Genomic DNA, 14,599 nt, shown 5'->3' with positions numbered 1-14,599 from the left:
TGCAAAGCTGCAGCTTGCCTCTCCGAGCCATGGATGACTGTCACGTGTGCACAGGAGAGAACCGGTGTGGGCAGAATTCCAAACCACCTGACGTAAGGATAATAGTCTCTGACAGCTCTAGTTAATCTTTAAATAACTGAGGAGTTGTGGGGCGCCCGCACCCCTTTCTTTAACGAGGTGACACATTGCTTGTAGGGAAATGTCAACTGCTCCGTAGCTGAGGCTGTGGGGGCTGGCAGCACCCCCACCCCGGCCCCGTCTGGTCTTCCCAGCACAGTCCCCCCACCTCACGGGCGTGGGGTGCGGGGTGCAGGGCACGGGGTGCAGGATGCGGGCCGGAGGGTGCGGGGTGCAGGGCGCGGGGTGGGGCCGCTTGCCTCCTGGTTGCTTCAGGACCCTTTGCAAATGTCGGGCTTCTTTCGTAACTCTGTGCTCATCACTCAATTATTCATTGAGTTCTTACGGTAACAGTGTTATAGACGGTCTTCCACACATCGTAAACCCAAAGGCTGACGCCTTGGGAGTGGGGGTCAGACGGCTGTAGGCACAGTCCCAAGCCTGACACCAGGAATAAAGGCGGCCTGGTCTCCGTGCCCTAGCTAAGTGAGTCTGCCCGCGGGGACGGTCCCCCACCTTAGTAACAGGGCTTCCCCAGCGTGGCTACAGGCTGCACTTGCCTGCGGGACTTTCCCAAGAGGCTGCTGCCTGGGGCCACCCCCGGGGCTCTGAGTTGCTGGGTCTGGGTGGGTGTGAACACGAGAATTCGTCACCCCCGGATACAGTGTGGTGGGGAGCACAAACCTGGGCCCTGGGGCTCGTCCTGCTCCACCGCTGTCGGCCGTGTCGCCTGGGGGAGCCTCTCCCGGCCTCCCGTTGTCTTACTTAAAGCGGGGCGATGTCGGTAAGAGCACCTGCCTCGTAGCGCTGGGGACGTGAGCGTTAAACCCGCAGGCTCCGCACCAGCTGCCTCCGGCTCGGGCCCTTTCCTCCGCGAGAACTGGAGACAGGTTAGGACTGTCCTGTCTGGGGTTGGGTGGGTCTCGCTGGGCGGGGGGAGCGAGGAGGAAGGCTGGTTGCCCTCTGCTTGGAAAGGATTCCGCCTTCCTGCAGCCGCCGCCACGTTCACCGCCCGGAAGGACGGGTCCCCGCGGAGAGGCCCAGACGCGGCGCAGCCGGGCCCCCCGTGTGGCACTCTCCTTTCGCCGGGCCGCCCTCCACGACGTGCAGACGCTGCTCGGGTGAAAGGTGTCTTTGCCACGACAGGTTGCCCGTAGGACTTCCCCTGTGTTTTCATGCCTAATTAATGTTTCAACCGTCTTCCCTGGAAGCCCGCTTTCTAAGCCCAAGGGTCGTACACGTTCCCTGCTCTGAAGGAAATGAGTCCTTACTCTGTCCTAGCGATGCTAAGGGGAAAAGAATATATCATTCCGGCAAATTCTCTTTGTTCGGCCAGTTGTGTAAGTTCTGGGCAGTCACGGTTACTTCACACGTGTCCGTTGGCAGCAGTGGGTGGGGGCCCGTGGCCGCCGGCCGTGGGGTCAGAGGACGTGGGCCTGGCCGCCTTCTGAGCTTGTCGGATGGCCCGGCCAGGCCGTTTCTGCTAATCCTCTGCCCTTCCTTTAAGAGGTAGAGCCCTGATCACATCACTCAGCAGGTGCTCGGGGAGCACGGAGTGTGTGGTGTCCGGGATAGAAACGCACGGCTTCCATTCGTACTGATTTCGGTGTTTGAACCAGCGCCCAGCCCGACTCAGCCCGGGGGGCCTCAGACCTCAGAACGCCCTCTTCAGCACTGTTGTGTTTGATTTAAAAACGCTGACTTGTTGGGGCGCCTGGGTGGTTCAGTCGATTAAACGTCTGACTCTTGATTTCGGCTCGGGTCACGATCTCACGGATCATGAGTTCAAGCCCCGCGTCGGGTTCACTGCTGTTGACACGGAACCCGCTTTGGATCCTCTGTCTCCCTCTCTCTCCGCCCCTCCCGCACTTGCGTTCTCTCTCGGAAATAAATAAAATTTTAAAAAACTGAAAACACCGATTTGCTCAGAAACCGAGCTTCAGTGAACGCCTTAGTTTGCACAGATTTTGTTTCCAGGCAAATTCATCACAGTCATTTGGTTCACATTTGGATGCTTGCAAATTCTGGGTGGGGGAGGAGAATAAAGCAAATCGCGAGCACATGTTCCAAGTGCCCCTCCTGGTGTTATTGTCCTTGTTGTACAGGTGAGGACACTGAGGCACAGAGTAGCGAAGCCACTTCCCGCCGTCCCCCGAGTTGGATGCTGTGGAGTCACGAGCCCGTGCCCGTCCCGTGATAACGGGCGCTGGGGACCCAGCCCATCCCACTAATTGTCCTTCGGGCATTCACTATTCGGGGTTATTTTCCCGGTACATGGTCAGGGACAGAAGCCTCCCTGTCTTTCTCCAGCCTCCTGGAGGCGCCTTGGACCTCAGGTAAATATCACCCGTCAACATATAAACCCCTATGTTTATACCCGTCAGCAACGGGCACCCGGCTTCTTGGTCTACAGTGCCTGCCTACAGATGAAAACCCCGAGGGGTCCTTTATCCATTTGTTTCTACCACGACTGTGTTTCTTGCATTGTAGATATGTAGAAAGTAGGAAATGGATTCCTGTCTCCCCTTGTCGTCTTTAATGCCTGTGCCGTGTGTACGCGGGAGAGAAACAGGCTGGAGATTCATCCACAGAAAGATTCTCTGGCCAAGAAATTAGTTATGTAACCATGTCACTCTCTGTAAATAATCTGGTATAATAAAGGGCTAGCATCCAAAATCTGTAAAGAACTTACCAAACTCAACACCCGTAAAACAAACGATCCAGTGAAGAAATGGGCAGAAGACATGAATAGACACTTCTCCACGGAAGACATCCAGATGGCCAGCCGAGGCATGAAAAACTGCTCCACATCACTCATCATCAGGGAAATACAAATCAAAGCCACGACGAGATATCACCTCACACCAGTCAGAGTGGCTAAAACGAACAAATCAGGAGACTCTAGATGCTGGTGAGGATGTGGAGAAACGGAACCCTCTTGCACTGCTGGTGGGAATGCACACTGGTGTGACCAGTCTGGAAACAGTGTGGAGGGTCCTCAAAAAATGAAAAACAGAACCACCCTACGACCCAGCAATTGCACTACTAGGAATTTACCCAAGGGATACAGGCGTGCTGACTTGTAAGGGCACATGTACCCCTATGTTTATAGCAGCGCTTTCAACAATAGCCAAATGATGGAAAGAGCCTAAATGTCCGTCAGCTGACGAATGGATAAAGAAGTTGTGGTTTTTCTCCACAACAGAATACTACTTGGCAATGAGGAAGAACGAAATCCTGCCATGTGCAGCAATGTGGATGGAACTGGAGGGTCTTATGCTCAGTGAAATAAGTCAGGCAGAGAAAGACAGATACCACATGTTTTCACTCATATGTGGAATTTGAGAAACTTAACAGAAGACGATGGGGGAGGGGAAGGGGGACAAACAATAGTTTCAAACAGAGAGGGAGGGAGGCAAACCATCAGAGACTCTTAAATCCGGAGAACAAACTGAAGGTGGATGGGGGGTGGGGGGGAGGGGACAGTGGGTGATGGGCGTTGAGGAGGGCACTTGCTGGGATGAGCACTGGGAGCGATGAATCATGGGAATCTACCCCCGAAACCAAGAGCACACTGTATACGCTGTATGTTAGCTAACCTGGCAATAAATTATATTTAAAAAACAATAATAAACAAATACATAATCCGTATAGAGAAACAGACAAATCCTGGAGGGTTAGGCCACATATGGTAGTTAAGGTGGTTACGTTTTTAACTTTTATTATTTGTGGTTTTCTTCCTTTTTCCTCTGGACTAAAGTTTTGCCACATTTACCGACACAGCTTCTCACGCGAGGCCACTTTTTTGCTATGAATTCGACCCTCGAAGGCCAACAGGTCTTGTGTGAGGACGGATTTTTTGCCCGCGTCCAGGAGCCTGCTTGGGGTATAATTTCAGACCCAGTAGGCTTCTGCGGGCAGCGGAGGGGAGCGGTGAGCCGTGGTCACTGCGCCCGGCCGAACCTGAGCTCACCGCCCACGGGCGCGTGGATTCGAGTCCGAGGTGGACCCTTCCACCTGGCCGTCTCAGACTACACTGGCCGTTTCTCAGAGAGTTCTGCTGACTCGTAGGAGGGATGGGATGCTGGCTGGCAGAAACGGGCCCCGCGTTCTGGTTTCGCGCTCAAAGTACCGTGGGTCTTGACATTTTCTGTCGCTCCTGCCTGAGAGGGGCGTTAGCCAACGTTTGTCTCCTAAAACCAGAACGGGCCAAGTGGTTGAGTAAAAACATTAACGGGTTGGAGTGTGCTGAACTTTAGATTCCTCGGGAGCACCGAGGAGCGGGTGTAGACATCTACGCTTGTCTAAAGGGGTGTGGGGTTTGGACGTCCCGACGCTGTCAGCCCGATCCCTCCCCCGCCAAAAGCACAGCTTTCCAGAAAGTAGCTCCCGTTTTGTGCTGTGAGTGGCGTCCACCAGGGCGACCCCGCAGTGTGCTTCCTCCCCCGTTTTCCTGGGAGGGAGATCCTGCTCTTCAGGGTGAATTAACACGCTTCTCCACTTTCATCTCAGTGCCGGGGCAGCCAGGGGCCGTGACGGCTGCAGGACGCATGAAGGTCACAGCTGGCAGCCCGGGAGCAAAGCCAGTCGTGAAAAGCACGTCACCCTAATCCACCTCGTGACAGGACAGCCACAAATACAGGGTCGGTTGGACAGAAAGACGGCAATTTATCCCCGACTATCTACGGTGTATTGTTGAATCTCACAGTAGCTTAGAACATTTTTTCCCTTTACATCCGTCGTAGCCCCGCTCAGTTCCAGTCTCACCTGTCAGCTACCAGAGAACAAATATCCCGGGGAGATAGTGTGGCCCGACCCCAGGTTTTGCGCCAGCCTAGAGGCGCCCAGCGCGGCGGCTGCTGGCGCTTCCCACATCTGTCCCGTGTCCTGTGACTCAGTGACGCGTCACAATGCAGGCGTGGGGGAAGCATCCCCCTTCGTTATGCATCTGGGTCTCGGGAATCAAACCCTGGGCATCCTCCGCTGTCCCCTGGCTTGACGGGGATGCGTCTGCCTTTATGCCCGTGTCTTTCTCGTGCAAGGACACTCCGTGGCCGCCCGCCGAGTGGCAGAGTCGCCGGTCCGGGCCTTTCCCGCCATCCCTGGATCCCGCCCGAGCGGCCAGCCGGGCAGGGGGAGGCGTCGGCGAGGGCGGACGGTGAGCCCCGCTCGGCAGTATCCGCAGACCTGGAGACCGTCCCGGCCGCTCGGGACCCCGGCTCCCTCTTGGCTCGCAGCCAAGGGGCCCTGTGTGCCAGCTGCCCCTCCACGTCTTGTCAGCTCGGCCACACGAGTCCCCGGAAACAGTCGGTGACGCAGCCCCGGCACCGTGAAGGCCGTGTCCCGCGTGAACACAGCCGTCCCCTGTGTCCCGCCACCTGGCAAGGCCCCGTCCACACCTCTCACACTCCCACAGCGGGGGCCACTCTCACAGCACGCGTTTGCAGACACGTCCCCCCAGCTGACGTGAGTGCCGTGACGCTCACTTGGGGTGCTGGGTCTCTTGAGGCCCCCGGCCCCTCTCTCTGCCTCACGCAACCTCCACGTGTTGTCTCGGCCTTTTAACTTCGCCATGTCTGGGACGGCGGGTTGTCCGGCGTCACTTCTCCATTGCCTTTGTTACAGATTCCCACCTGGACAAGGGTGCACATTTTTCCTTGTCATCATTTCTGTGGATTGATCTTTTTCTTAGACACTTCTTAATAGATCTGGGATTTATTTTTGTGTGAAAGGCAGGGAGGAAATATATATATACATATATATATATATATATATGTATATATATATATGTATATTTTCCAGCTGTAACTTAACAGTTCCTTGGAAATTTGCATGTAAGATCTTCTCTGTTGTCTTCACCAGCACGGCCGTTACCAGCACTCCGTCCGTCGTGTGGCCCAGCAGCTCCCTTCACTGCAAGCACATCTGACATGATGATAGTCGTGTCGGTCCCACTTTCCGGATTCTCAGATGCTCTTGACCGAGCTTTGCAGGGAGGTGGCTGGGTGGGTGTGGGGGACACGGTGTCCCCTTTTCTTGGCTGCTCTGCTTCTCCAGGTCTCGTCGCGGGGCGGGGGGCTGCGGGTACTGAGGACGGAACGGGGACTTTTCCCAGAAGAGGCCACATTTTGGGGGACCAAGGCTGGCCTGCTCTCCCAGGCCCCCCTCCCCTGCCTCCAGGAGGCAGCCCGGGCCTGGGCCGCAGTGGCGCACTTGGGTCCACACAGCGGGTTGCTTGGGAAGGTTTCTAACTGCGCCAGAAGGGACAGTCCCAGGCCCCACCCTCATTCCCACGACGTGCCTGCAGCTGATGCTGAGCTTGTATCGAGCATCCGGAACCCTCCCTGGAGTGTCCCTCCCGCTCCCCGGACCCCGCCGGCCCTCCGGGGCTCCCACGCTGCCGTCCCCACAGCACGGCTCCCAGACTCTAACGCGCTGGGGGCAGAGACGGCTCTGCCTTCCTTGTGCTGCACAGAGAAGACCGACAAACAGGACACGGACTGGACAGGAGGACGGAGCTCGGCGGAGAGAAGTTCGAGGTCAGGTGGGAGGACTGTGCCCCCACCACTCAGTTGTCCCGTTTGCAAGGAGCCGGGAGGACCGGTCCCGTCCCGGGCTCACGTTCTGCTCCCCCGACGAGGGGCCCAGGCTCTGCCCTCAGCCCCTCCACCAGACGTGCCGCGCATGGCCCGCTTTCTGTTTATGGAGAAAAGAGAAACTACACTGACCAAAGCCTGGGTCACGACACAGTGACTCACAAATGATAAACAGGAAAAACAAGACTAAATTCGGCAACACGACCTCCTGGAAAGGTTTGCACGCAATGACTGCCGTCAAAGAGCCAGAGGAAATCTTGAACTTGAGGCTCTCCGCTCCGGAGACAAAACCAGAGCCAGCGATAGAAATCCGCATGAACGAGAAATGCCCAGCGACTGTTTCGACGCGGGGCGCCGTGCTCCGCTCGAGTCTCCGGGGTGGCAGTTTGCACTCACGGCTCTGGCTCACGACTCAGTTTCTCCTTCGTCCTCCCCAGGGTCTGCGTTCTCTGCTCTGCTGGAATCTGTGCCCACCGGCCCAGCTCCGGGCACCGCTGCTCCTCTCCAACGAGCCTCGCCTGCTCTCCCGTAAACCCAGGGCTGGACGATGCGCTCCCCGGGGGCCTCGCAGCACAGAGGCCCTGCTCCTCTGGTACAGCCACAAGGGGACCCGCTGAGCATCACTGGGGTGCGGACGATGACGAGCCAGACCCCAGCCCCTGCCTGGTGCTTTGGTGCTGGGGGCTCGGGGCCGTGGGGGCACAGAGAAGGCTGGGCTGTGCAGGTGCCGCTGGGAGGCCCGCAGCCCTGCCCGCGGCCCTCTCTGCCGACGCGCGGCCCTTCTGGGTCACCCGCAGCCACCGCGGTCACCGGGGTCTGGCATTGGGACGGGAACAGCAGCAGTGGAACGGAGGAGGAGTAGCCGAGGAAGCCCCGGGGGTGTGCAGCCCACCCCACAAATGAGCCCAGCTCGGTGTGTGCGGCCAGGAACCCGCGTGCTACGTCCTTGTCCCCGGGACGACCCCGTGAGGCAGGTTCTGTTACCGTCCCTGCGAGGAGAGTGCGTGGGGAGCAGCGCTGCCTCCCGGTGACAAGCCAGGACGCGTGCTCAGCGGCCACTGCTCCCCAGCAGGCGGGCAAGGAGCGCGCAGTCGCGGCCCCAAAGCCAAGGTGGACTCCAGAGAGCCCGAGTACCTGGAGGAGAGTGAAGCCAGCGTTAGAGCAGAGGGCAGGCGGCTGTCCTGGGACCAGCAGTGACACAGGACTTCTTGTTTCTGTAACTCTGATAAGGTGGGCATAACGTCATGCTGACCATTTAGCCATTTGCAAGTGGCATTAAATCCATTCACAGGGGGCGCCCGGGCGGCTCAGGTCACGATCTCACCGTTCCGGGGGTTCGAGCCCCGCGTCGGGCTCTGTGCCGACGGCTCGGAGCCTGGGGCCCGCTTCGGACTCTGTGTCTCCCTCTCTCTCTCTGCCCCCCCCCCCCCCCCCCCCCCCCCCGCTCACACTCTGTCTCGGTCTCTCATAAATAAATAAACATTAAAAAAAAACCCATTCACAGTATTACATAACTGTCACCACTGTCTATACCAGAACTTTGTCATCATCCTGAACAGCGACTCTGTCCCCCTCCCCCTCCCCCACCCCTGGCTGCCACCGGCTCCTTTCTGTCTCCAGGAATTTGACTGCTGAAGGGACCTCGTAGAAACAGAGTCATAGAGTATTTGTTCTTTGGGGCCTGGCTTGTTTCACTCAGGATAACGTTCTCGGGGTTCGTCCGTGCTGACGCGTGTGTCGGCATTTTATTACTTTTTAAGGCGGAAGAGCGCCGTGCGGATAGACCCCGTCGTATTTATCTGCCCGTCCGTTGGCGGACCCTTGGGCTTCCACCTTTTGGCCGCTGTGAGTCATGCCGCTGTGCACGTGGGTGCGCTGGGACCCGAGTTCCTGGCCTCAGTTCTGTGGGACGTAGACCTAGGGGTGGCACGGCTGGGTCGCGGAGCAGCTCTGTGTTTAACTCTTTGAGGGGCGCACGGTTTGTTTCGCACCGAGGCCGCACCGTGGTACAGCCCCACCCCACCCCCGCTTCCACCCAGGGTTCACGTCCTTACAGCCTCCTTGCCAATGCTTGCCCACGTTCGGCGTCATTTATTACGGCCGTCCTTGGCGATGCACTCCTTAAATAAACCTTTAACAGGACACGTCACTAGGCCAAATTGTGGAAGGATTAAACGCCTGGTCCGGTAACGCAACACCCGTACTCCTCACCCTTAGGAACATTTGAGGAAATTTTCTCCCTCTGCTCACAGGGGGTGGTGCAAGGTCACCGCCCTTGGTGTATCGGTTTGCTCGTGGGAATCGTGGGGTTATTCTTATTCTCAAGTGGTGATCGCTTTTGGCTTGCTTATTTTTGCCTCAAAACGAATTCCATCTGTATTCCCAGATGGCTACGCTTTGGACAATGTCAGCACCAGAAAAGAATAATACTGAAACTGGTTAAAACGCGCTAATTTTTTTAAGAATCCCTAGTGTGTAATTATCCTCAAGGACAGGGAGAAGCAGTCTTTCTCTTGATTTCCAGTTCCAGCAGAAATGAGAAGGTCGCCATTTTGTGACCCTAAATGATGCAAGCAAGAATCACGTACGAATGCTAACGCTCTTGGCTGAAGGAGTCGTGGGAGCCCACAGAGCCCTCCACACCAAGTATCACCCTGCAGCTCACTGACTATGTACAAAGGGACGTGTGGGGACACTGATGGCTTGCCCCCTTAATCACATCGTCAAGTTTAGCATCACGTAGTGAGGGTAACGCAGCACGCACACATCATCCGCTGTGATCGGAGACACGTGGCATCATCCAGTAGAGATCTCCCCCCAGAACGTTCAGCCTCAATCTTACAAAGCGTCCAGACCCGACCTCAGTTTGCAAGGAATAAAGGAGTTAGAACCAGCTATTAAGCAACAATCAGACACACCCAGAATGTGGAAGAAGCTACGAGAAGCTGGCCTGGCCTCACCAAAACGTCCACCGAACACACGAGGGAAAAAATGTGGGACCGTTCTGTTCTAGAAGCAAATAGAATAAAGAATTGTAACAACTGAATATAATGAGTGAACCTTGACTCCAGATTGGAAAAACCAACAGCTGTAAATGACATGGCGGAGGGTGTGGAATATGGATTGGATATTAGGTGACAGTGGGACATGATTGTTAGTCTTCTTAGAGGTCACGGCCGTGTCGGGGGTAACGTAAGAGACTGTCCTTCCTCCTAGGATGTGCTGGTGCACATGCACCTAGGGGTCAAGTGTCATGGGGTCGGCGATTTATTGTCGGAGTTTGGGCTAAATGTGTGTATGTGTGAAGAGAGAAAGGAGGAAAGCAAGTGTACCAGAACGCAGACAGTTGTTGGCTGTAGGTAGACGAGTTGAGGGTGACTGTTATCCTAGTATTCCGACTTCTGTATATGCCTGAGAATTGTAACAAAACATTGCGGGAAGTTATTTGTTGCTAACGTTTTAGGTAACATGCTCTCTAGAACACCATTCTTGTCTCTTAAAAGCCTTTGTTTTTCTGTTCTGCAGTTCGGGACCGAGTCCGATCGAAGATGGAAAGAGACATTTTGGCAGAAGTGAATCACCCTTTCATTGTAAAGCTTCACTATGGTAAATAGAGTAAAACATAACCTACTTTTGAGAGGCCCTGACGCCACCTTCCCCAAATCCAGGGAAAATGAAACCGCGTGCTGGGACAGAAGGAGAAACCCCCACCACCCACCCTGTCGAGGGCCTGCGTGGCGTGGGGCTGCCTCCTCTCTGTGGTCCCGTGATCTCTTCCGTGGTCTGCCTCTCTGAGGGAGCAGGATGCCCGGTTCTAATCGGAGACAAAAGTGGGGGGGGGGGCTCGACTTTGTTGCTAAATTATCATCGCTGATACAGTAAAAAAAAAAAGTCTCTTAGCCTAGATTGGGGAGAATCTGTGATCTATTTTTGTGTTGTTTTAGAATGAAATGCCGTATGACCCAATAATTTCTTTAACCAGAATGGCATCACCTTCCGCCATTAACAGCGAGTATTAATGGCACCGTATTTGTATTTTAAGTGAAGGCTAGGTTTCAAGCATCTTAAAGATAGTAGCTCATGGGACCCTCAAAACTTCCTTTCAAGGAGGTTACCGTTTCCATTTTCTGGAAGGGAAATGAGACACAAATCGAATAATTTTGATGTTTGCGGCCACGTGCCTACTCTGCCACGCCGAGTCCTCCTAGCTTGCTTTCGGTCTTTTCTCCCCTTGGGAAGCAGTAAGTGCAATCTTCACATTAAAAGTAACGAATGAACGGGCGACTCTGGAGTCATGCCAGACCGCGTTAACACTTACGACCCTAGCGAATAACTAATATGCGTCAAGTGCAGGAGAAAAAGAAACAAAACGAAACCCCTACCTTGTTGGTTTCGAAGGTGCTGGGTGTGGGGCGTTGTCCCGGACGTTTACACAAATCAGAAGGAAGCAAAGACATAAGCCGAGTCCAAAGATGGGAGGAGGGCAGAGACTTCTAGCTCCTCCTCGCTCTTCCGATATTGCTAAGCAAACACTTCAGTCTTGTGTAGAAAGTGTGTGGCCCATCTTTTCAGGGCTAGTACAAGTGAATATGGATGTGAACTTGCTGGAAGCCGGTGGTGAGTGAGACTACTCTGGCTGGCAGGCAGGTGCCCCTGGGTCTGTCCCACCGTGTCACCTGGGCTGGGAGGTGGGTGCCCTGGGTCTGTCCCACCGTGTCACCTGGGATGGCAGGCAGGTGCCCCTGGGTCTGTCCCACAGCATCACCTGGGCCAGTAGGTGAGTGCCTCTGGGTCTGTCCCGCAGCTGGGCTGGCAGGTACCCCTAGGTCTGTCCCACCATGTCACCTGGGCCGGCTGGTACCCCTGGGTCTGTCCCGCAGCGTCACCTGGGCCGGCTGGCCGGCAGGTGCCCCTGGGTCTGTCCCACCGTGTCACCTGGGCCAGCTGGCAGGCGGGTGCCCCTGGGTCTGTCCCACCGTGTCACCTGGGCCAGCAGGTGGGTGCCCCTGGGTCTGTCCCACAGCTGGGCTGGCAGGTACCCCTAGGTCTGTCCCACCGTGTCACCTGGGCCGGCTGGTGCCCCTGGGTCTGTCCCGCAGCATCACCTGGGCCGGCTGGCCGGCAGGTGCCCCTGGGTCTGTCCCACAGCGTCACCTGGGCTGGTAGGTCCCCTAGGTCTGTCACGCAGCATCACCTGGGCCGATAGGTGGGTGCCCCTGGGTCTGTCCCGCAGCTGGGCTGGCAGGTTACCCCTAGGTCTGTCCCACCGTGTCACCTGGGCCGGCTGGTGCCCCTGGGTCTGTCCCACAGCGTCACCTGGGCCGGCTGGCCGGCAGGTGCCCCTGGGTCTGTCCCACCATGTCACCTGGGCCGGCTGGCAGGTGCCCCTGGGTCTGTCCCACAGCGTCACCTGGGCTGGCAGGTGCCCCTAGGTCTGTCCCGCAACATCACCTGGGCCATTGGGTGGGTGCCCCTGGGTCTGTCCTGCACCTGGGCTGGCAGGTGCCCCTAGCTCTGTCCCACCGTGTCACTTGGGCCGGCAGGTACCCCTAGGTCTGTCACACCGTGTCACCTGGGCTGGCCGGCAGGTGCCCCTACCTCTATCCACAGGGGCCCGCGGGAGGCTGGCCCTGCCCCTGACACGCAGCCGTTTCAGCTGGTTTCCAGGGCGTTTCTCCGAAGAAGCACCGGGCGTCTTACCGGGATTTTAATCGCACCTTCCGTGTCAGCTCTGTGGTTGATCAAATGAGATTTGCTCTCCTGCTGCCCGTCAAGCCCTAGGAGAGAGGATCCAACCCAGCCTCCGATCTATATAGTTCGGACGAGTCTTTAGTTAGAGGAGGTCTGTCTCTCCAGCCCTGACACTTGTAGTGCCTCTGGCGTTTACTTCTAGAAAATAAAAGGCTTTTGGGCGCTCAGGGATATCGGGACCCCCGCAGCCTTACCTCCTGTGCACATAACACAGATGCCAGGTGGTAGGTCGTCAATAACGTTGAACTGGCCGTCAGTGGTCAGCGGTGATTGGTTTCCCTTGACCCCCACATGCACGTCCAGCCCCCTCTGGAGCGAGGCACGCTGGCTGACCGGTGGGCAAGACCTGAAATTATAGTTCACGGTGAGCAAACCCCGGACGTGAGCCCCACTGCCATGACGCACAGCGGCCCAGCCGGTGGGTCACCGACGCCTCCGCGAAGGAAGGGAGCAGAGGACAGATTTCCTTGACCTGCAGCTATGCGGGGTGCAGCCGGGGAGGGGAGGAGGCTTGCTCCTGTGACCACGTGAGCCCGGAGCCCAGCATTGGCAGTGGGGGCCGGGGGAGCAGGCTGGGCCTGTAGACACTGGCTCCAGGCCGGTTCCAGCCCCTCTGGGATCAAAAAGGAAGCAGGGAGTGAAGGAGAGGAGAAAAGACCAGAGAGGTGACCCTCCAGGCTCTTCCTGAAAGTGAGGGACACAGACAGACTCGTGCCTGCAGCCCTTCCCCCGGACTCTGCCCCGACCCCCGCCCGACCCCAGCCCTGCTTCTGGAAGGCTCCGGCATGTTCCGTGTGTGGCCCGGGATGCCGACCCTCCCTCCTTCCACAGCCTTTCAGACGGAGGGGAAGCTCTACCTGATACTGGACTTCCTGCGAGGAGGGGACCTCTTCAGCCGGCTCTCCAAAGAGGTGCGCGGGGCCGGGAGGGCGGAGTGCGCCCGCGGGAGGGGCGGGTGTGTGCTGCGTGTGACAGTGTGTGCGTGACTGTGTGGTATGAGTGTGTGAGTGTGTATGTGTGTGGGGGAGAGCGTGTGGGAGTGTCAACATGCGCGCGTGTGTGTGTGTTCGCTGTGGGGTCATGTGTGTGTGCGCGCACGCGCGCGTGTGTGTGTGTGTGTGTGTGTGTGTGTGTTAAACAGGCGGCACAAGGGGTGTGGCGCGGCATCTGTCGTCCTTCAGGGGCCGTGAGAGCACGGCCCCGAGGAGCCCCACGAGGCTGCGAACGTCCGTCAGTCCGTCCGTGGCTCTGTCCGCCTCCCCGTGAGGAACGGACGCAAACAAGGGGTCGTAGGAACAGGCGGGAGGGACTGTTTCACGGGGTCTCACCCTGCGTCGTAGGGAGACGCGACTCCCTCGCTGCCCACCCACCCTGGAGGTGCCAGATCTGCACACACGGGGTCGCCACGACCGCCAAACCCTTCCCGGCCCCAAGGCGTAGCCTGGACCTCACGGTCCCGACACGGGAGTTGTCCAGAACGCCACCCTGCGCGACACGAGAGCCCCCCGGCCCCTAATGGACGTGAAGCGCTCCGTGCTTCGTGGCGGGGGGGAAACCAGCCTTCCGCTGAAGGAGGCGGGAGCCCCGGGCTTCCCACCTCCCGAGCCCTCTCACCCAGCGCAGGTGTTCACCCGGCTGCAACCATGGGCTCAGAGTGCCCGCCCCCCTCTTCTCCCCCTCCTTTTCCAGGAGACCCTTCCATCCTGCCTGGCCGTCCAACGCGGACAGTAGACGGTAGAGCAGGACTGGGGGTCCCAGAGCCCCCTGCGTTGCTGTCTCCCTCCGTTATCAAGGGTCCCCCAGACCATGCACAAGTGATACATTGGGCTCCTTGCGATAGACGTGGAAGGCCCGGGGCTGGAGGAATCCGATCCGGGCTCTGCAGAGAGCCTCCCGGAGCGGGTGTGTCTGGTCCCTCTTGTGCTCACGTGTTTCCGAAGATGGCTTCTTGATCAAAAGGCAACAATAATCAGCAAAAAGCCCCATATGGCCTCACTAGGGGAGCGTGTGTCTCCTGTGACACCCTTTATTGCAGAATCGAGGCAAAATTTCCAAGTGTGGGCACGGCAGGTACTCAGAAACGATACGGGAAAGTGCCCTTTTTCTGTTCCGTCTTTGAACGAGGCCAGTGGGCA

At 57.3% G+C, this 14,599-nt stretch overlaps 1 protein-coding gene across 5 annotated transcripts in view; it reads left to right on the top strand.

Annotated features, from left to right (window-relative positions):
• The window catches only part of RPS6KA2 (ribosomal protein S6 kinase A2), a 355,183-nt gene that overhangs the window by 273,163 nt on the left and 67,421 nt on the right, over positions 1-14,599 (top strand). For all 5 annotated transcript variants that reach the window (XM_047859631.1, XM_047859634.1, XM_047859632.1 and 2 more), the window contains 2 exons: positions 10,239-10,319; positions 13,296-13,375. In XM_047859631.1, the coding sequence (XP_047715587.1) occupies positions 10,239-10,319; positions 13,296-13,375 (161 nt within the window). The remainder of the gene's footprint in view (positions 1-10,238; positions 10,320-13,295; positions 13,376-14,599) is intronic.

This window comes from Prionailurus viverrinus, chromosome B2, assembly GCF_022837055.1.
Source record: "Prionailurus viverrinus isolate Anna chromosome B2, UM_Priviv_1.0, whole genome shotgun sequence".
Classification (NCBI taxonomy): Eukaryota; Metazoa; Chordata; class Mammalia; order Carnivora; family Felidae; genus Prionailurus; species Prionailurus viverrinus.
The sequence above is the reverse complement of the archived record's forward strand: the minus strand, read 5'-3'. Positions and strand labels throughout refer to the sequence as shown.